The 23225-nt window shown below is 41.8% G+C and overlaps 2 protein-coding genes across 4 annotated transcripts; both read left to right on the top strand.

The window, feature by feature from the left end:
* Window positions 1–298: 298 nt before the first annotated feature.
* LOC134067912 (tapasin-like) lies at window positions 299–4512 on the top strand. Of its 2 annotated transcripts, XM_062523398.1 has the most exons (8): window positions 299–475; window positions 718–906; window positions 1316–1564; window positions 1712–2071; window positions 2210–2533; window positions 3188–3289; window positions 3516–3544; window positions 3729–4512. In XM_062523398.1, the coding sequence occupies exons 1-8, from the start codon at window positions 412–414 to the stop codon at window positions 3738–3740; spliced, it is 1329 nt and encodes a 442-aa protein (XP_062379382.1). In that variant the 5' UTR covers window positions 299–411; the 3' UTR covers window positions 3741–4512. The 2 variants fall into 2 exon arrangements, with proteins under 2 accessions (XP_062379382.1, XP_062379383.1); XM_062523399.1 differs by lacking the exon at window positions 3188–3289.
* Window positions 4513–6039: 1527 nt separating this feature from the next.
* On the top strand, window positions 6040–22961 carry LOC134067487 (uncharacterized). Of its 2 annotated transcripts, XM_062522776.1 has the most exons (4): window positions 6040–6111; window positions 7502–7611; window positions 8961–9048; window positions 11397–22961. In XM_062522776.1, the coding sequence occupies exon 4, from the start codon at window positions 11407–11409 to the stop codon at window positions 22915–22917; it is 11511 nt and encodes a 3836-aa protein (XP_062378760.1). In that variant the 5' UTR covers window positions 6040–6111; window positions 7502–7611; window positions 8961–9048; window positions 11397–11406; the 3' UTR covers window positions 22918–22961. The 2 variants fall into 2 exon arrangements, with proteins under 2 accessions (XP_062378760.1, XP_062378761.1); XM_062522777.1 differs by lacking the exons at window positions 6040–6111; window positions 7502–7611 and adding an exon at window positions 7617–7647.
* Window positions 22962–23225: the final 264 nt, after the last annotated feature.

Genomic DNA, 23225 nt, shown 5'->3' with positions numbered 1-23225 from the left:
ACTGTTTGAATCACAAGGGTTGAAGTCTATTTAGTTTTGTGATTTAGGGCCCTATCATGGCGATCTAAAACACATGTAGTAGCCCATAAGGAGCTGTGTCCACCAATAGCTATGCAGGTTTCCAGCCTGAGCTGCAAGGCGAAAATCCAAATCGCTGGAAGATCTGGCTGGGTTTACCCAGCCTACATTTATCAAGCGCTCCCCCTAGTGTTTTTTTTATATATATTTTTTTTTATTTTACCATTCTGACGCGCATGGCAGTTTGATATCCTAAAATGAAACTAAAAGCGCCAGCATTTTTGCGGAAGTCCGGTAGAGTCCAATTCGTATATTTAACACTGTTTTAGATTACACTGTCGTGTGCTATTGTATTCTCTAGGTCTTAAGAGCTTGTATATTAAAGAAAGAAATATGAACGGTTATGCAACGATTTATAAGATCGTATGTATCACATTGACGTCATCCTTCATACGTGGTAAGACGTTATGACTGAATGTTTCGCGCTGCTCTGAATTGTAGGCTATTTATAATGCTTTGAGCTTCAGACGCCCAGCTACGATAGCCTACTGAAAACATGCACAAACACCGACTGAAGTAGGCTATAGCCGGCTTTAAATTAAAAAACCCTGTTGAGGTTCGCCTAGCCTACTATTTGTGGTGCATTTTGTAATTCATTCCAGTGTTTTAGTAGACATGAAGTATCTTTTCTTGTTACAGCGTCGTCTGATAATTGTCCCGTGATGGAGTGCTGGTTTGTCCAGGAGAAGCCCGGGAGAGGGGGCTTCTCTGCACCAGTAACGCAGGAGAAGTCTGTCATGTATATCAGAACGGACTCCGGTGATGACAGCATCACGCAGTTAAGCCCCCCTGCAGACATAGACCTTACGAGGGTCTACTATGTCACTGGTGAGTGTGTGTGTGTGTGTGTGTGTGTGTGTGTGTGTGTGTGTGTGTGTGTGTGTGTGTGTGTGTGTGTGTGTGTGTGTGTGTGTGTGTGTGTGTGTGTGCGTGTGTGTGCGTGTGTGTGCGCGCGCGCGCCTTGGAAACTGCTCGAAAAGCTTGACTAACTATAAGGCCATCTCTTTCCTGATCACGTTACCTGACTGGTGTGGATATTGGGTACTTCAAGTTGATATCTTGAGTTAACTATATTGCCGTTTTTTGAAGTATGGCTATTGGCTACACATTGCAGTATAGTGGTATTATTTTCATGTCCAAAATCCACTGCATTTCCTGCATAAGAACTGCAAACAAATTACACATTTTACTAGGCTTCTGATTATTAGATCATCATATCGTATCCTTTCTTCCTCAGACCCTGCTGCTACTTTCTGCCGTGCTCCCCTCCACCCAGCAGAGGGCTCTGTGAAAAAGACACAGTGTGAAATTAACCCGTTCTTACCTCAACCATCCTTGGTCAGCTGGGCTACTTCGCTCACTGAATCCGGCCAAAGCCCCATTCACCTGCAAGCTGATTGGTTTTCAGTGGCTGCACAAGGATCAGATGGGCAGTTGGTAATGTCCGCCATCATGCGTGCACCCTCGGGATCCAAAGAACCTCAAGGTAGATGCTGTGCTTCACTGCAATGCATTGCCTATGACACCATCAAAGTAAATGAATTGACCAAAGTTAGTGACAGGTTCACTGTATATAAAACCACGTACAACATTGTCTGTGTCTCTTCCTGTCTCTTTTCTATTCCTCCCGCAGTCATCCTCAGCATCAGCAGTAGAACTGCAGCTGTTCGCTCTCGTCTGGGTGAGCAGGTGATGCTGGACTGCGGCTTCTGGGTGAATCCCTCCTCTCCGCTCGCTGGCTTGGGCTTCTCTGTGGATTGGCGCTACCAGTTCCACGGAGAAGGCCGCCTGGTCTTGGCATACGATGGCAAGAATGACCGGCTGGCTGACACCGCCGAGACGGACGCAGTGCTGGACTTCAGTGCCCTGCATGAGACAGGAAATGCATCACTGATCCTGGAGGAAGCACAAGTGCGCCACTCGGGCACCTACATCTGCACTGTTTACCTGCCAAACCTGCTGGCACAGGTATCAATTGACCTGGAGGTCGTAGGTGAGGATGGCAACCTCAGGCTAGTTTTTGATCACAGCAATCTGATGAAAGCACCAGTCGTTTATTTTACGCATCAAATAATATCATTCTGTCTCTCTCGGATTATCTCTTCCTCCTCTCTGTCCTACCCAAACATAGAGCCCCCTTCCCTCTCCATCTTTCCCTCCCCGCTCCCTCTCATCCTGTCAGGCCAGGCGGTGTCAATGCAGTGCGAGGCTTCAGGCTTCGTTCCCCTCTCGCTGGAGCTGGGCTGGGAGTTTGTTGGGGCTGACGGCCAGTCACGGTCTCTGGGCCAGGGCAGTATGTCTGGCCACAAGCAGGCCTCGGACGGCACATACAGCCAGAGCAGTCGTCTGGAGCTGGACTCATCCAGGCTGGGACTGGGCCGTGGTGGGGAGGTTACCTGTGTGGCCAAACACACAGGGGGCACCAGGAAGGCCAAAGTGACCCTCAATGTTATTGGTGGGTGATGTTACTACATTAGTACTTGTTTAGGAAAGATACAGGAGTGAAAATTGGAATGAGACCTTTAAGTCAATCCATGGGAATGCATATTGTAATCATATATGGATCATTCCATGTCAAATCAACTAGGGCCCAGGCACTGAGGTCTCTGAAAAAAATTCTGAAAAAAAGCAGGTGTACCTATGTTACCCAGACACACTGTAAAATGACTTATATTAGACCAATACTTTCCAAGTCACAGACAGTTTCGGGACAATATTTATCTTATGCAAATCTTCCATTTTTATTTTCCACACTACATATGGACATCAATGCTATACGAAGTATGTTGATCTCAACGGTGTGTTTTGCCCATGTTCAGGTCCTGGTTGAATTGATGTGGAATGACCCATATATATATATATATATATATATACATACTGTATACTGTATACTGTAGATAGATATATACAGTATAGCTTTTCATTGTAAAGCCAAAAGCCAAAAGATGCTATTTGTTGGTTAGTTCCTATCATTTTTTTTTTCACTCCGTTTCAATCATCCTAAGGTGTTCGAAAGAGCTTAAACCTTTTAGAGAGTTTTGGGACCAAGAAAAGTAATTGTTATGCATCAAAGCAACACTCAGACCTCTACTTTTATTGTGTGTGGTAGGTGTCAGTGCCCCATCTATTGAGGAGTCTATGGTGATGGTTGCTGTTGCCTTGGGCCTTTATGGTCTAATAAAGGTGTTTAGTTGGATGTTCAGCTCTACAGGTATTTCAATTCCTGCTCTAACAAAGGCAGGCTTGAGTCAGTTGTTCCATTTCTACAAAGTCAGAAAAGGACCTGCAGGGTTCTGCAGGTGCAGCTTTTTAAAGATTAAACTTTTGAAAAAGTACGGAAAAAGCTAGTTACAAAATATAAAGGAGAATTTAATAATGCCTACATAATTCTGACGTTTAAAATGAAATTGTTTTAAAATTCAATTCTGTTTATGCAGGTTCAAGCAATGGAGATACAAAAGATAAGGTAAGATCTTCTATACCAGTCTTCAGTCTGTTTATGTTCTCTATGTCAACCTTAGTTGTGCCTGAAGTTGTCATTTTAAAGTTAAGTGCAGTTTATTTGTTATTTTATAATATCTATAATATGTATTTGCATTGCATTGTTGTTATGTTTAACCATGCTATTCTATTCTGTTTCTCAATTTTAGAAGGAGAAATGACCTTGAAACCAGCCAGCTGGCAACATAAAATGAAACTGAAAGTGTTAACTCACGCACACAGAAGCGCTATCGGAAAGAATGGTTGCCGAGGGTGGACGAACATTTGAAAGAGTACACACTGAAGACAAATTACACTGAATTCTTCTGGATTGCATGTTTGTGGATTAATCCGTGGGAGGAATCACTATGAAACTGGGGCGCGTTTCCCAAAACCAAGTTAGCAACTTTGTTGGTTGCAACGCACCCCAGAATAGGACCGGCTCAAACTGCTTTGTGTTGTGCATAGGACTGGATCAGCAGCATGACAAGACCTCCTTTCTCTTGTCGGGGTGTTGCTGAAATCCCTGGTTCCAAGTCATAGGCCTACTCTCCAGTTCCCTTGGCCGGTCTCCCACTGGTAATGCTCACCTCTCCAAGTTCACATTCCCCTTCCGCCAGTATACCAATAATTCACTCTCCTTCTGAAACTCATACAGACATTCTCTTTTCTAAAATATACAGTGTCTCTTTATTTTTTATTGTCATTTGGATTATTCTGTGAACAGATCATTTCCTCAGTTGTTAAATGAATTTGCTATTTATGTTATGTGTGTGAAGATGTTTGATTTGATTTAAACTATCACAATATATGATTGAGATGTATGAAGCTTGTTTGCGTTGTTTGGTTTATGTATAGTCTAGCTATAACTGGTTTAAACCTTGAATTGGCAGAACATACTGCCTGGAACCCACAATTTTCTTAATTTAAAATAAAATGTCAGAGTTCATGTTACATGTTTTCAAATTCATTGGTGTCAAATACAGTGTATTCTACAGAGGCAGCTTTGTATGAATTTAAATTAAGCTAAATTGTCATAAGCAAGCAAGTGTGAATCTACTGTATTATGGATACAGAAAATGTGATTTTTATGTTGCCACTGATGTGGCAGGTCTTCACAGTGATGTTAAAGACAAACTATGCCGTTTTAGCCATTTCTTCATCTTCTCTAATTTTTTTGCTTGCAGGTTTCGCTACAGAACTCCATTTATAGCTTTAGCATATGCCACTCCTCAATCGGTTTCCTCTTTCCAAATGTTCCTCCGACAACGGTTTACTCGCTTTCTGCTTCTTTTTGAATTTGAGTTTGATACTTCTCCATTGGGCTGTAATTATGGGGCGTGTTTCAGCCGAACCAAGAGGGAAATGAAATCCCTCCTCTTTCCATTGACACCCCCCATGAAAATAAACCCCTAAATAAACAGAAAATCTGTTATGATTACTAATATAAGGCATTTCGAAAGGTGAGAAGAAGAGACTCAATAGGACAGGTTGTGAGGTCAGCTCTGTCCAGCTCCCTTTCCAACCCTGTGGAGGTGGTGGGAAAACAGAATAATGGATAAGCTATCATCTCTAAAGGACAACACATCCCATCCCCTGCGTGACAGTCTGACAATATTGGACTGTTCCTTTGCATGTTTTCCCTAGATCAAACACAGACCAATGCGTAAGCCCACCTAAATTGAAGGCTTTTTAATTATAAAAAGCAGTGTGACTTTTTATAGCAGTGTGATTTTTTTTGGTGAGACACAGCCTACATCCCTCAAACAAGCCCCACAAGTCAAACAAGCTTCACAAGTCAAACCAACCTCTCTAAACTGAGAAATTCACTTGAGCAGTATCAAAAAGGTTTTCTAAGCTATGCTCTGTGCATTTTTATTTATATAATGAGCTTGCCTGTTTACTTAATTACTGTCTTGCTTTCTTTGACTGATGCTCCTTGTATGTTGTTCCAGGGCTCCCTTAAAAAAAAAAGCTCAGACTCACCAGATAGGTTCAAATAAAGGATTTGCTTTTGTGTGGCATGTGTACAGTTACAGCCTGGAGCACTGGAGCTGTCTGTGGAAATCCCTGACACTCCCACTCAAGAACATCGGTTAGAGACGTTCAGATGGGCACGCTTTGGGCGTGTGTTGTGTGGCAATAGCAGGAAAGTCCCAAACTATTTGGTTGACTAAAACTCATGTTGACCTAGTTTGTCACAAAGCCTATTTGGCTTTTTGTGAAGATGACATCTGTAGAAAAAATAGTTTCGATTCGTGATTTGCAATAGCCTACTGTACCTTCTCTCTCTCTCTCTCTCTCTCTCTCTCTCTCTCTCTCTCTCTCTCTCTCTCTCTCTCTCTCTCTCTCTCTCTCTCTCTCTCTCTCTCTCTCTCTCTCGCTGTTTTAAATTTAGCTAAGACACCCAATTGGAAGCCGACGCCCACAAACCGTTAGGCTGCTTGTAACAAACTGGGCCTTTAGCCTATAAATCAGAGACAGCGATGTTTGTGTTCTCACCTTTGTTATCTGTCATCGCATCAAACGGAGGTAGCAGCCTATGAAAGAAAGGTAAGACTAAAATTAATTTATCCCGACAATTTAGGTTCCATAATTGTCAAGCTGTGGTTGGTTGCTCTTGTTTTAATTTGTATTAACGAAATGACTCGAAGATTCGACATGAAGTTGCACAAGAAACGCTACTCATCAAAGCGTTTAAACTTAACTTAAAGAAATAGCCTAGGCCAGTGTTCCCCAAACTTTTTCTGTGGCAGGACACATACACAACTGATAAAATATCACAACACACCTCCTCAGCCTATTAAGCAAACTAGTTTTAAAGTAGGGATGCAAGAAAGATACAAAAATGGACACTATTTGAACACCAGAAAACAATGCTCAGCCAATATTTTCCACATTAATGTTACATGGCAATTAGGCTACTTGCACAAAAGGCTCAGTGCGGTTGGTTTTTTTCCCGAATGGGCGTTATACGCTTCGATTATCTACCGCTCAGTATTCTGCTCTAGGCCTACATCTTCACTCTGACACCGAATATATTGTTTGCCAAATAACAACAATTCTTAAACACCAATAAATCATTATTTATCGTAACGTGCTGATCATGTGCAACAACCAACCCGGTGAATGACAGCAGACGCTCAAACCGCTGTTTTGTGGTAAGGGCGCATTTGTGGAGACGGGCAGACAGCACAAGTTAGGGTATTCAGAAATTGTTTGTCAGATCATTTTCAAAGGACATGCACAAAAACCAGAGTCAAGCGCATTAATGACAAACTCAAACACAGACTGATAGGTTTGGCTACCATCTACTTATTATGAGCTCTAAGTTACTCAGAGCAAGCACAAAACATCCACAGTTAACAGAGATTGTCAGGAACGTGTGCTATCACTTGAAGTCGATTACTTAAGTCACACAAAGACGGCACAACACGACAAACAAACAAACAAAATCAACTGCGCCATCCACCTTACCCACAGAACACAAAGGAGACCTAGGGTGGCGGCACCGTTGTCTTCATAGGCACAGAGGTGCCCAACGTGCCAAAATGGCCAAGACACTTCCTGTCTGAGTGTGCTGGCTCCCTAACAGCACTGGTCCCATTACATCATGCCCACATCAGTCCATCGAGTTACACCTGCATTGATACATTTAAAAATACGCCTCTATCCTATTTTATGAGACTGTACAAAAGCACATTGGGTTCCTAAAAATGTGCACGGCACACCTCACTTTGCCTCATGACACACCATTGCTTCGGCACACCACTTTAAACCCATTGACTTAAGCAATGTCATAACAGTCCATTTAAGATCTAGCAAATATTTACTGTAGGCTAGTCTTTGGCTCTAAATGTGAATTAATGTGAAGATGATTGACTTGAATTTCTTTTTTTTACATTCCCCTCCTGTTTTTGTATTGTTGTACAATGATGTACAGGATTTTACAAGACTTCTGAGGTGTGGCTCCTTTCTGCCATCTTGCCCATTCTTAAGAAGTTTTCAAGAAGATGCGCATCTCCATTCAACAGGAGCAACTGATGTTGTGAAGTAAGCTACAGTTTATCATTGTTTTTTTGTTCAAAGGTAGGCTATTTTGTTTCATTAATGTAATGTAATTAATTTAATTTAATTTAACTAATTCATGCATGAATTTATGATAATTCTTGTACCCTTCCCTTAAAGGACGACAACATCGGCCCAATATCGGTATCTGCAGATATGAACCTTTAGCCTATACTGCCAACATGTCTTCATGCAGTTTTAATGTCCCGTATCTATGGCAAGTGTGGCCTACAAGATCACAATAACAGGTTAATTGTAGTACAGGAAATACTTTTCAATAAATGAAAATCAGAGGTACGGTATGCATTGGTATCAGTAATTGGCCAAAATGAGCTTGTAAATATTTGTATATCAGATATCGGCTAAAATTCAATATCGTGCATCAGTGATAAATCATGTTACCCACAAAAACATTAAACCTAAAAACCATGGTTATTTTGTCATAGTAAACCATGGTTAATTTCCGTAAGCGTTATATCTCTTATGGACTTTTATCTGTGGATTACTCAAGTTAATACTAATGTCTGGTGAAAAATGTATGTGAATAGCTTCACTGGAAGTTTACTTAATGATAAAATGATTACATGTTCAATACTTATTTCCCCTGCTGTAGTAAAAATAATAATTAAAAAAATACTACTGAGCAGTCATTACACACTACATTATAAAATAGAAAACAGTGTTTAGGCAGGGAATAATGCTCCAGGAGAAATGTTCATTGTTTACAGCACAGTAAATGCATTTTGCATCAAAAAAACAAAACAAAACAAAAATCAAAAAGCATCAAATAAGATTTCACGACTCAGTGGATTCAATATTTACTGTAAATAAAGTAAGAAATAAATCTTTGTCAGTCGATATTTCAGTACAGTAAATAGAAGTATCACAGCCTACAATGTATTCTAAATGTCTCACTATGCATATTGCCTCGTTGTTGATATGAATCTGTAGTCTGATTTTCACCACCTGATTTCTGGGGAGACTGCGCTTTGTTTCTACTGCACTTCGCGTCGCTTAAGTTCACCCACCCAGGGTTCACCCAGCCTAATGAATCTACACTGTTCACCAACCTGTCTGCAGTCTGAACTAGTTATATTGGGAGTATCACATTATTTGCAACAAGTGTGATCAATTTTGGGCAACATGACATTCAGAAAAATTACACCAGTCTTTAAAACTATTTTTACACTTTGCCCCGTATAAGATGCTATCATCTGTAGGGTCACTCAGCTCAGTTGCCTGTTTTACTTGGAATCACTCAATGTCTTAAAAAATTGTATGGATCCCATTATTGTTGCACATTTACACATAAATGTACATTATTGTCATTACAGCTTCTCTGCAACTCTCCGGTCCTGACAAAGGTCAAGCTTTACACTGCAACTGAAAACCATAATGGAGCACAGGACACCATAACTTATGGTATACACATTTGTTTTATATCAGTCACTTTTGTAGGCTTTTCCGCAATGATACTGCTTAAAATTATTATACAACATATAACGTTTACATTTCCCTCAGCCACCAGAAATAACTAGCCACACAAACTGGCAACTACAACTGATAGTCTAACATGGCCAGGCTTTCAAATGTGGATTCTACTGTGAAAAATAGCACTAACTGTTGATAGTACATATTACCCAGAATATTGTCATTTTATTATATTAAAATAATTAAACCCTCTGTAATCCTTCAACCAAGGTTAGAAGTCATGTTGATTGGGAGTGTGCAGCATAGACAGTTGCATATAGCACAACAGAATAGAAGTCACATATGTCTCTGTCTGTTAATTAGGCTTATTATGTTAATATCTATTTATTTATTTTTTTATACATAACCGTACCTCAGCTCTAATAGCATTGCTCTGTGGACATTTTGAAGTCTGTAAGATGGTCATTCTTCCCTTTCCTCATAGTAGAAAGGAAAGGTTTACGTTTAGAACCAAGTTACCAAAATTACTTTGGAGATTCACAGTATCGTATACCAGATGTAAAATATGAATCACAATATATGGCAGAATTAAATTGTAATACCAACTTTATCGTAAATTACTATACTGTGGCCAAAATGTCATGATTGTATTGTATTGTCACCCGTAAAGTCACTTTTCACTGAACAAATGAAAATACAGATATTCATTCAATTGAATGTTCAATATTCAAGTAATTGAACTAAGGCCACATCTTGTATAGCCTACTTAGAATTATTCACCACTGTTATTTGGAAAATATCTGTGAAAATAGGGGTCCAAGAAAATCTTACTGGTGTGTAAAGTGCACTCCACTTAAGATGTAGTATCATGCCAGACCAGCAGATGGTGTGATAACATCAATGAACACGTATGAAAGAGATCAACCACACTGATGTAGAGTATGTACACATATACATGTGTCAGGGGAAAGAAATTATTTATCTGATTCATGACCCATACTTCTTTGTACTTTTTTTGCTAACAAAGATTATTCTGGAATCAAACTCTATAATTGTTACAACTAACTGTAAGCACCCTATGTATTTGGATCAATATGTGTAGGCTATGGGATGTGTAATGTATGGTTTACCATGCAGTTTTCATGCACATACATCTGTCTAAAGGCAGAGGAGAGGAATTAGGATAATTGCCTTATTTATGCACTGGGACACTAAATTATCATGAGCACTGCCTATTTATTTACAACCCGAATACCCGAAAAAAGTTGGGACACTTTGAAAAATGTGAATTAAAAAGTAATATGATTCAAAAATCACGTCAGCCCTATATTTAATTGAGAACAGTTCAACTGTGGAAGGAGAGAACATGTCAACTGTGGAAGGAGAGAAATTTGACTATTTTATGAAAAATATGAGCACATTTTGAATTTCATGCCAGTAACACGTCTCAATGTCACGTCCCATCCATGGACACATTCATACTAAGAGGGGATTTTTTTACCTTGCAGCCTAAAGCAGCCAGGCAGTTACAGAGCTACACTCTGGGGGCATGAACATGGGGCCTCACGAATATGCCCCCAGAATGTAGCGCAGTTCAGAGGTCAAATTATATATATATATATCATTTTTCAAGAAATGTTCACTGCCCCTGTGGACATTAGTTACATTTTGGACATGGTAGGCTATGCTGTCAACTCGCAGGGCATCAGGCATGGAAATACTGTATGTGGAAAAAAGAAATGTGTGACTAAAGTGGAAAATGGCAATAATTATGGTATGTGTTTTTAAAGGTTCTCTTAGCAATGTTACATGGTTTCTAAGCTAAAACTGTCACATATAGCAAGCATCTCCTCACAATCCACTAGCTGCCGAGGTCTGTGTAGACAGCCTTGGCTCCAAAAACGGCAACAAAAACAGCCTGGTCGAGTCTGGACCCTGTAACGTAACAAACTGTTCCAGCCAATCACTGATGAGATGTGCATTCATGTCAGTTTCAATTGCACAGGAGGGAAGGGTGAGCTAGCTGGCTGTTTTGTTTGAAACATATTTTTTGCCATCAATTAGGGCCCTTAGTGTTTTACAGTTCTAGGCGAAATCATTAATTCCGCACCAATGTATAAAGCCACTGGAATGGAACAATCCTTGTTTTGTAGCCTCATTTGGGAACTGTTTGGCAGTTAAATCAGGCTCTTGAAAAGTCTTACTCTGTGTGGTCAAATCCAGTCCTAGTCCACCAATGGGCTCGGCAAGAGGCCCCTTCCTATGCCTGTGATCGCAGTAATTATTCATTGTCATACCACTTTCAATTGGTAACTGTTATGTTCCTTCTCTTTCTACAGTTATTGAATAATGGAAACCATGGATGATCAACATAATCTACCAGATAAGATAGAGAAAGAAGTTCAACACTCTCCTGGCGAACAGCTACAAATTAGTGAATGTCTCAAAAGTAGACTGTATCCATACCAGATTGAAGGTATTGAGTTCTTTCACAATGCATACAGAGAGGGCAGGAAGGGTGTTATTTTAGCAGATGAAATGGGTCTTGGAAAATCTATTCAAGTCATCTCATTTTTGGCCAGTGTTGCTCGTTTGGACAAAAAGATCCCAAGCATACTGTTAGTAGTGCCTGCAAGTTTATTAGATGATTGGGCTAGCAAGATACAGGACTGGGCCCCTTCGATGGAATGCTTGAAATACCATCAATCAGAGCAGTGCCAAGACAAAAACCTGAGCAAAGTGAAAAGAGCAGGAGGGATACTTATCACCACATACAACACAGTTGTCAGGCATGAAAAAGAACTGTCATATTTGCGTTCTAGTCCATATTGCTGGGATTTCGTGGTATTTGATGAAGCGCACAAACTCAAAAATGAAAAGACAAAGACCTACAAAGTGGCATTGTCAGTACAAGCCCATATTCGGATTCTTCTTACTGGCACACCAATCCAGAACAATCTCAAGGAACTGTGGAACCTGTTGTCTATTATTTCTGAGACATGCCTGTTAGGAACATACCAAACATTCAGAAAGAATTTTGAGAACCCGATAACTCGAGGGCGGGAGGCTGATGCAATGGCAGATGAAAGGGCCCTGGCTCAGGAACTGATGGAATGTCTGAAAAAGACAATAAAACCAGTCTGGCTCAGGCGTACTAAAGACCAGTTGCCAAAGCTACCAGACAAACGTGAGTTTGTGCTCTGGATCAAGCTTACGCCTGAGCAGGAGGCCATTTACCGTCACCAATTATCAGTTAATGAGGCACCTGATGCCCCCTCAAACCTTTTGCTTTTACACAATTTGCGGAAGATCTGTTGTTGCTCCAGACAGTTTGATGGACATGATTTGAATTCTGCTGAATCCAAAACCACACATTCTGGAAAACTTGCCATATTGATTGCTTTGCTGAGGAAACTTTATTCTGAAGGACATAAGATTCTGGTGTTTTTTCAATATGTCAAAACACTCGAAATTGCCATGCAGACTCTTATGCAAACAGACTGGGGGCAAAGAACTGTTTTGTCCATGGATGGAACTGTTGTACTCCACCGACGTATGATGTTGCTTAAGTCCTTCCAGAATGGATCCCATAGCATCCTTTTGCTCACAGTTCAAGTTGGGGCGGAGGGCTTAAACCTGACAACCGCTGATCGTGTCATTATCATGGAACCTTCCTGGAATCAATCAATAGATGCCCAGGCAGTAGATCGGGTACACAGAATTGGACAAAGGAGAGAGGTAGAAGTCTACCGTTTGATCACTTGTGGGACAGTGGAAGAGAAAATATACCGTAGGCAGCTATTCAAAGGCTTATTGGCTCGACATGCAGTTGGGGATGACCAGAATCCTTTGAGACACTTCACTCGTTCAGAGTTAATGGAGCTTAGCAGTCTTGGAGAGACTCAATACTCTGCCACCCAGTTACAGCTGGAACATCAAAATTTTAAACGGCTTAGTACTGAGGAAATCCTTGGGAAGCAGTTAGGAGAACAGATCTCTGGCAGCATTTGTGGGATTTCTGATCATGGCCAGCTCCTTAAGGCCAGTCATGGCGAGGACTTAGAGGCAGAAATGGAAAAGCTGCACATTGCTGACGAAGTTCAGAGAAGTAAAGATGAGATTGATGGTGAGGCCCACCTCAACTATCAAAAAGCATTTGTTGATGCACATAGACATCATCCAGAGAAATCACAGGGTGGACATCAAAAAGGAAAAAAAAAAATCTCCAGAGAATCTGTTGTCAAGCCAGTTTATTCAAAACTTCACCATGAGAAGACTCCAGGGTTGCCTCGGGAATGTAAATACTCTTCCTCTCCATTCTCTACTACAGTCCAGAAAAAGAGAGCCAAAGCATGTCCACTTCAGTATGATTCAGATCCCGAAGGCAGTGAAGCAGATAGAGGTGAAACGAGCAACTCTAATTCACCCCTAAGAGATCCAGAAAATGCAGATGTTTTACTTCTAGAAACTACTTTCGCAGATGACAGTGTGGGCGGAAATTCTGGAACATCAAATAACAAGTCAAAGTCTAGTTTTGCAGACAACAATAGTCAACAAACTTGTACAAGGCACTCTAAGGACAAAGGTGAAGTACATCCTGACAGTTCTGACACAGATAGTCCTTCAAAAGACAGTGTGACAAAGAATGCTGGCATTGTAGACATCTCTTTAAATGTACTTAGTATCCATTTCACAAGCCCCAAGGCAGTGTCTACAGGTGCCAGTTTGCATTCAGCTGTTAAATCAAAGGATCAAAGATCAGATCTGACTGTTGTGCAAACTCCTAGATCAGCACCATTACCAGGCAACAACTCATTCAACTCTGAAATCGCTTCTCTGCCCAGCACATTATGTATGGCGAAATTGCCACAAATTCCAGATGTATGTAGTGATCCCAAAGACCCCCCAAAGGAAAAGGATAAAACAGGCAACTTCATGATATCCAGTGATCCAGATGAGTTAAAACATATGACTCCAGAAAGTATTTTCGGAGATAAAAATGTTCCAGGAAACTATTTTAAATTGGACTCTGTTGATGAAGGCAGAAATATTGATCCCCATAGCACACAGGCACTTCAGTATGATGTAGACCAAGGATCACTTCTTCTTTTAAAGGACAACGCTGTTTGTATGATGGAAAGTGATGCTCAGATTGGAGAGCCACTACAGAAAACTATAGATGATGCCAATGAGAAGAGTGCTCATCCTGACTCACTCATAGATAATACAAGTGATGACATTGTGCTTGTGTCCCGAGAGGGTAAAATAACTATGACCTCAAATACACATGGACACACTTCCCCAGGCCCTGAGCATCTGGCTGCAATAGATGATGCTGCTACATGTTTAGAGGTAAAATCACAGGAGTCAACACTAAAGCTTAGTGTGGCCCACAACCCTAGATCAAAAACTTGCTCATCACCTGAAAGGTATTATGACCCTTTAAGCGAAGTCCATACACCAAAAGAAGAAGAAAGTACTTACCAGACCCTGAAGTCATTATCATCACCACATCTGCAGCCTTTCTCCTTGTGTGATTACTCACTTACACCTGGATGCATGTCTGTGCCCAGTACACCAGGCATGGAGGAATTCCCACAGGTTGCAGGTGTTGCATGTGTAGATCCTCAAACAGACAAGAGTGGAAGGGGTGATTCTGCTTTATTCAGAGAGTCAAACAATTCAGATGACAGGGATCCAGATGATGTTTTCAGAATTGGCAGTGCATCTGGAAACTCTGGAACAGTCAACTACAATGAAGAGTCTATTTCATCGAACAGCCACCATACACCCAGTCTCATACTAGACTCTGTTGATGAAGGAAGTGAAGCTGACCTTGGTGACACATACGAGGTGACCAGGTTAGACTCTACCAGACAAGATGAAAGTGATGAGAGTACTGCAGCATCCCTTGAAGAAACCACAGATGTCGGCAGTGAGAAGAGTGAAACGAGTACATCTGTCACTAGCCCTCCACTGGAGACCTGTGGAACACCCAACAGCAACTCAGAGTCTAGCTTATCAGACAACCACAGTTCACACAATCTTACACAAGTTCATCATTCTGACTCACTCACAGACAATGCACGTGATGACATTGTGTCCCTGGAAGAGAAAAGCACACTAAACCACACGGTCACAAATATTGATGATAGTAGAGCTATAAATTCAAATTCACATGGACACACTTCCCCAGGCCCTGAGCTTCTGGCTGCAACAGATGGTGCTATATGTTTAGAGGTAAAGGCACAGGAGTCAACACTAAAGCTTAGTGTGACCCACAACCCTAGATTAAAAGCTTGCTCATCACCTGAAAGATATTATGACCCTTTAAGAGCAGTTCATACACCAAATCAAGAAAAAAGTCTTTACTGGGCCCCCACGTTATCACCACCAAATTGGCAAACTTTCACCTTGTGTGAATACTCACTTACACCTGGATGCATGTCTGTGCCCAGTACACCAGGCATGGAGGAATTCCCACAGGTTGCAGGTGTAGGTGTTGGCAGTAATGCTGTAGCTCCTCAAACAGAGAAGAGTGAAAGGGGTGATTCTGCTTTATTCAAAGAGTCACACAGTTCAGATGACAGTGGTTCAGCTGATGTTTTCAGAATTAGCAGTGCATCTGGAAACTCTGGAACAGTGAACTGCAATGAAGAGTCTACTTCATCAAACAGCCACCATACACCCAGTCTTACACTAGACCCTGTTGATGAAGGAAGTGAAGCTGACCTTGGTGACACATATGAGGTGGCCAGGTTAGACTCTACCAGACAAGATGAAAGTGATGAGAGTACTTCACCATCCCTTGAAGAGACCAGCCCTAAACAGGACAGTTTGACACTGATCACTGACACTAAAACTCTCACTTTAAATGTTCCTCTTTGTTCAAGCCCCAAGGCTGTGTCTATAACAGATAACAGTCTGCCTTCAGATGTGGAAATAGAGGATCCAGGACAAGAGCTGGGTGATGCCAAGACTTCTAGCCAAGAACCACCACCCATAAGAACCTATGACATTTCTGCAGAGGCTCAATCAAGAGAATTGTTGAGCCCTACCCAGATCCTTACACCACTTTCATTATTCCCATCACCTGTTGTCTTTCCATGTGATCAGTCACTTAGTGCTGAGTCCATGTATGTGCCAAGTACACCACACATAGTGGAAACACCACAGGTTTCAGCTGTAGGCCCTGATGGTGATAGTGACGCCCCACAAACAGAGAAGTGTGAAGGAAAAGGTGGTACCTCATCCAGCGATCAACACAATTCAGATGACATACTTTCAGAACACGCTGCTGGACATGACAGTCTATTGGAAAACAAACATGTCCACAATACTGCAGGGATTAACTTAACAGACATAAGCATTCCACTCAACCTTTCACTGAACTCCAGTGATAACAACAGAAGTGAAGACCTGGAGGCAGAACTGGAAAAGTTTCACATTGTTGATGAAGTGCAGAGGAGTAGGGGGGAAACTGAATGTGACGCCCACCTCCAGTTTCAAGAAGTGTCTACTGATGAAGATTATTGGAGTCCTGATCATTTTAAAACAAAGTTACCACACAAATCATTTGGGTTCCACCTCAAAGGGAAGAACAGTGATGGCAGCGGAAATGGGTGGAATAGTCCCAATGTTCATCTCTCTAGAAAATCTGCCAACAAACCAATTTATTTAAAACGGCACAGTGAGAAGACTCCAGGGTTGCCTCAAAAATATATATGCTCTCCATTCTCTAATTCAGTTATGAAGAGGAGACATAGTGCACAGACACTTCAGTCCGACTTACACCAAGGAGCTGTCCCTCTTTCAAAAGCCAACACTGTCCGTATGATGGAAAATGAAGCTCAGATTGGAGAACCACTGCAGAAAACCACAGATGTCGGCAGTGAGAGGAGTGAAATGAACATGTCTGTCTCTAGCCCTCCACTGGAGACCTGCGGAACACCCAATAGCAATTCAGAGTCTAGCTTATCAGACAACCACAGTCTACACAATCTTACACCAGACTCTGTTATTGAAGGCAATGAAGTTCATCAGTCTGTCTCACTCACAGACAATGCACGTGATGACACTGTGCTTGTTTCCCTGGAAGAGAAAAGCACACTGAACCAAACTGCCACAAATGTTGATGCCAGTAGAACTATGACTTCAAATTCACATGGACACACTTCCCCAGGCCCAGAGCTTCTGGCTGCAACAGATGTTGCTATATGTTTAGAGGTAAAGGCACAGGAGTCAACACTAAAGCTTAGTGTGACCCACAACCCTAGATCAAAAGCTTGCTCATCACCTGAAAGATATTATGACCCTTTAAGAGAAGTCCATACACCAAAACAAGAAGAACGTCCTTACCAGGCCCCCACGTTATCACCACCAAATTGGCAAACTTTCACCTTGTGTGAATACTCACTTACACCTGGATGCATGTCTGTGCCCAGTACACCAGGCATGGAGGAATTCCCACAGGTTGCAGGTGTAGGTGTTGGCAGTAATGCTGTAGCTCCTCAAACAGAGAAGAGTGAAAGGGGTGATTCTGCTTTATTGAAAGAGTCACACAGTTCAGATGACAGTGGTTCAGCTGATGTTTTCAGAATTAGCAGTGCATCTGGAAACTCTGGAACAGTGAACTGCAATGAAGAGTCTATTTCATCAAACAGCCACCATACACCCAGTCTTACACTAGACCCTGTTGATGAAGGAAGTGAAGCTGACCTTGGTGACACATATGAGGTGGCCAGGTTAGACTCTACCAGACAAGATGAAAGTGATGAGAGTACTTCAGCATCCCTTGAAGAGACCAGCCCTAAACAGGACAGTTTGACACTGATCACTGACACTAAAACTCTCACTTTAAATGTTCCTCTTTGTTCAAGCCCCAAGGCTGTGTCTATAACAGATAACAGTCTGCCTTCAGATGTGGAAATAGAGGTTCCAGGACAAGAGCTGGGTGATGCCAAGACTTCTAGCCAAGAACCACCACCCATAAGAACCTATGACATTTCTGCAGAGGCTCAATCAAGAGAATTGTTGAGCCCTACCCAGATCCTTACACCACTTTCATTATTCCCATCACCTGTTGTCTTTCCATGTGATCAGTCACTTAGTGCTGAGTCCATGTATGTGCCAAGTACTCCACACATAGTGGAAACACCACAGGTTTCAGGTGTATGCCCTGATGGTGATAGTGAAGCCCCACAAACAGAGAAGTGTGAAGGAAAAGGTGGTACCTCATCCAGCGATCAACACAATTCAGATGACATACTTTCAGAACACACTGCTGGACATGACAGTCTATTGGAAAACAAACATGTCCACAATACTGCAGTGAATAACTTAACAGACATAAGCATTCCACTCAACCTTTCACTGAACTCCAGTGATAACAGCAGAAGTGAAGATCTGGGGGCAGAATTCGAAAAGTTTCACATTGTTGATGAAGTGCAGAGGAGTAGGGGGGAAACTGAATGTGATGCCCACCTCCAGTTTCAAGAAGTGTCTGCTGATGAAGATTATTGGAGTCCTGATCATTTTAAAACAAAGATACCACAAAAATCATTTGGGTTCCACCTCAAAGGGAAGAACAATGATGGCAGCGGAAATGGGTGGAATAGTCCCAATGTTCATCTCTCTAGAAAATCTGCCAACAAACCAATTTATTTAAAACGGCACAGTGAGAAGACTCCAGGGTTGCCTCAAAAATATATATGCTCTCCATTCTCTAATTCAATTATGAAGAGGAGACATAGTGCACAGACACTTCAGTACGACTTACATCAAGGAGCTGTCCCTCTTTCAAAAGCCAACACTGTCCGTATGATGGAAAATGAAGCTCAGATTGGAGAACCACTGCAGGAAACCACAGATGTCGGCAGTGAGAGGAGTGAAATGAACATCTCTGTCTCTAGCCCTCCACTGGAGACCTGTGGAACACCCAATAGCAATTCAGAGTCTAGCTTATCAGACAACCACAGTCTACACAATCTTACACCAGACTCTGTTATTGAAGGCAATGAAGTTCATCAGTCTGTCTCACTCACAGACAATGCACGTGATGACACTGTGCTTGTTTCCCTGGAAGAGAAAAGTACACTGAACCAAACCGCCACAAATGTTGATGCCAGTAGAACTATGACTTCAAATTCACATGGACACACTTCCCCAGGCCCAGAGCTTCTGGCTGCAACAGATGTTGCTGTATGTTTAGAGGTAAAGACACAGGAGTCAACACTAAAGCTTAGTGTGACCCACAACCCTAGATCAAAAGCTTGCTCATCACCTGAAAGATATTATGACCCTTTAAGAGAAGTCCATACACCAAAACAAGAACGTCCTTACCAGGCCCCCACGTTATCACCACCAAATTGGCAAACTTTCACCTTGTGTGAATACTCACTTACACCTGGATGCATGTCTGTGCCCAGTACACCAGGCATGGAGGAACTCCCACAGGTTGCAGGTGTAGGTGTTGGCAGTAATGCTGTAGCTCCTCAAACAGAGAAGAGTGAAAGGGGTGATTCTGCTTTATTCAGAGAGTCACACAATTCAGATGACAGGGGTTCAGCTGATGTTTTCAGAATTAGCAGTGCATCTGGAAACTCTGGAACAGTGAACTGCAATGAAGAGTCTATTTCATCAAACAGCCACCATACACCCAGTCTTACACTAGACCCTGTTGATGAAGGAAGTGAAGCTGACCTTGGTGACACATATGAGGTGGCCAGGTTAGACTCTACCAGACAAGATGAAAGTGATGAGAGTACTTCAGCATCCCTTGAAGAGACCAGCCCTAAACAGGACAGTTTGACACTGATCACTGACACTAAAACTCTCACTTTAAATGTTCCTCTTTGTTCAAGCCCCAAGGCTGTGTCTATAACAGATATCAGTTTGCCCTCAGATGTGGAAACACAGGATCCAGGACAAGAGCTGGGTGATGCCAAGACTTCTAGACAAGACCCACAACCCACAATAAACTATGACATTTCTTTAGAGGTTCAATCAAGAGAATTGTTGAGCCCTACCCAGATCTTTACACCACTTTCATTATTCCTATCACCTGTTGTCTTTCCATGTGATCAGTCACTTAGTGCTGAGTCCATGTATGTGCCAAGTACACCACACATAGTGGAAACACCACAGGTTTCAGGTGTATGCCCTGATGGTGATAGTGAAGCCCCACAAACAGAGAAGTGTGAAGGAAAAGGTGGTACCTCATCCTTTGATCAACACAATTCAGATGACATACTTTCAGAACACGCTGCTGGATATGACAGTGTATTGGAAAATAGACGTGTCCACAATACGGCAGCAAATAATTCATTAGACATAAGCATTCCATACGACCTTACGCTGAACTCCAGTGACAAAAGCAGTGAAGATCTGGAGGCAGAACTGGAAAAGTTTCACATTGTTGATGAAGTGCAGAGGAGTGGGGGGGAAACTGAATGTGACGCCCACCTCCAGTTTCAAGAACTGTCTACTGATGAAGATTATTGGAGTCCTGATCATTTTAAAACAAAGTTACCACAGAAATCATTTGGGTTCCACCTCAAAGGGAAGAAAAATAATGGCAGCGTAAATGGGTGCAATAGTCCCAATGTTCATCTCTCTAGAAAATCTACCAACAAACCAATTTATTCAAAACGGCACAGTGAGAAGACTCCAGGGTTGCCTCAAAAATATAAATGCTTTTCCTCTCCATTCTCTAAGTCAGTTATGAAGAGGAGACAAAGTGCACGGACACTTCAATACGACTTAGACCAAGGAGTTGTCCCTCCTTCAAAAGCCAACACTGTCTGTATAATGAAAAATGATGCTCAGATTGGAGAACCACTGCAGAAAACCACAGATGTCGGCAGTCAGAGGAGTAAAACGAGTATCTCTTTCTCAGGCCCTCCACTGGAGATTTGTGGAACACCCAATAGCAATTCAGAGTCTAGCTTATCAGACAACCATAGTCTACACAATCTTACACTAGACTCTGTTATTGAAGGCAATGAAGTTCATCATTCTGACACACTCACAGACAATGCACGTGATGACACTGTGCATGTTTCCCTGGAAGAGAAAAGCACACTGAGCAGTTTGATACTGGACTCTGTTGATGAAGGAAGTGAAGCTGACCTTGGTGGCACATACGAGGTGGTCAGGATAGACTCTACCAGACAAGATGAAAGTGAAGAGAGTGCTTCAGCATCCCTTGAAGAGACCAGTCCTGAAAAGGACAGTTTGAGACTGATCACTGACACTAAAACTCTCACTTTAAATGTCACTTCTCCTCTTTGTTCAAGTCCCAAGGCTGTGTCTATAACAGATAACAGTTTGCATTCAAATGTTGAAACACAGGATCCAGGATTATTTGAAAACTCTGGAACAGTCAGCTACAATGAGGAGTCCAGTTCATCAGACAACAGTCCACTAAGTCTTATACTGGACACTCTTGATAAAGGGAAGAATAAGACGGACAGTTTGGTACAGATCAGTGTCACTGAAACTTTCAATTTAAATGCACCTTCTCTTCCTTGTTCAACCCCTAAGGCTGTATGTGTAACAAATGGCAGTTTACCGATATCACTGTATCCAACTTCAGAGCGGAATGTTGTCTCAGCACCACCACATTGGCTGCAGCTCGAAGCTACACCATTATCATCAACATCATGCTCTGGATTGAAAATGGCACTTGAGGAGAATTGTAAAGCTGTGGATGTAAAAACATTCCTCTCTAAAGAAACGTTAGATGTGATTGAGGATCTGAATGAGGCCAAAATGGTGCTTGGTGAACTTGTAGATCAGAGTGAATTAGATAGTGCTAACAGTCCTCACAAACCTAAGGCTGAATCTCCTGGCAATATCAAGGCTGCTCTTGATGAGGCTGCACCACAGAGTTTTACTGATAAAGTTATAATGACAGTGACTCACAATATCAGAGCAGATTTATCTGTGACAGAAGAAGAGAATGCAGTAATAGACATGAGAGATGATTGCTGGTTGTCCTCTGATCAGCTGGATATACGTTCATCCAATAGATCTGACTTGGTTTCCAGTGATGAAACAGACCAAAATCCCATGGAGGAGACTGTTGATGATGTAAAATCTGTCTCCTTAAATGTCAACTGTGATGGTTCCCCAGGGTCTGATACCAAAGCTATCCCCACAACACACAGCAACCTTTTTGCAGAAATTCAATCACTAGGACAACTGGATCCTACCCAGACTACTAAGCCATCTTCACCAACACTTCCCTTATGCTGTGACTCACTCACTTCTAAATCAATGTCTTTGCCCAGTGCACCACACCCATGCAAAACACAACAGGCTTTAGGTGCATCCCGCAGTCCCAAAGAAATCATAGATGAACCAGAAAACAGTTTGTCTAGTAGAAAAACAAAGACCCTAGTATTTAGTAGTGATGAGCATACCAAGAGACTGACCAAAAGGAAAAAGAGGCACATACGTCTGTCATGTCAAAGGAGACTATCGCATTTTTCCTCAGTGTTCTATCGTAAACACGTACAGAAAAAAGTTGTATCAAAGCATTATGATCAAAGCCCTCAATGGTTACCGTCATTCTGCAAGACAGAGAGAACAACTGACCCAGAATATATTGCTTCTAATTCAGAGGAGTTTGTGTCTAGTCAGTGGAAGGTTGGAGAAGTTTCTGCTTCTTTGATGTTTACTAATTGTTCATCTGCATTGGATTCAGCAATGGACAGTTGTGAGTCAGATCATCACTGTTCTGGCAATAATACTGAAGGTGTTGTGAGTGCACGTGTGATGCATCATGACATTACTGAGAATGAGCTAACACCAAAGAGAGAATGCTTCCGTTTGCTCCGACAGTTGAAAGACCTGTAAAATGTTTTTACTCTGGTGTGAAATAAAATCCTAAGTATTTTGAGTTTCCTTGCATTTTGAGTTTCATTGCTTACACTTAAACACACTCACCTTCCCATGAGCGTATACTTAAAGATGTGGATTTCACTTTTTTTCAATGCCTTTAGTTACGTCATCTGTTAGGCCCGGATAAGTTGCAGCATCATATCATAGTTCACAGTCATGTAGCAGTTCATAGTGATTTGTCATTGAGTAAACTTGCTGAAAGCGCTAATGATTACTGTTGTGTTCTAACAGCACAATTGTACTGTAATAGTGTTTGTTATGAC

The sequence above is a fragment of the Sardina pilchardus genome, chromosome 20 (assembly GCF_963854185.1).
Source record: "Sardina pilchardus chromosome 20, fSarPil1.1, whole genome shotgun sequence".
NCBI classification, from domain to species: domain Eukaryota; kingdom Metazoa; phylum Chordata; class Actinopteri; order Clupeiformes; family Clupeidae; genus Sardina; species Sardina pilchardus.
Note: the sequence above shows the minus strand (reverse complement) of the source record. Positions and strands in the feature narration are given on the sequence as shown.

Bases quoted from the DNA above. Each gene is read 5' to 3' on its own strand.
- LOC134067912 (XM_062523398.1), top strand. From the start codon at position 412: ATGAACGGTTATGCAACGATTTATAAGATCGTATGTATCACATTGACG. The intron at 2,072-2,209 runs GTGAGGATGGCA...ACCCAAACATAG, and splicing joins AATTGACCTGGAGGTCGTAG to AGCCCCCTTCCCTCTCCATC. The intron at 3,290-3,515 runs GTATTTCAATTC...CTGTTTATGCAG, and splicing joins TTGGATGTTCAGCTCTACAG to GTTCAAGCAATGGAGATACA.
- LOC134067487 (XM_062522776.1), top strand. From the start codon at position 11,407: ATGGAAACCATGGATGATCAACATAATCTACCAGATAAGATAGAGAAA.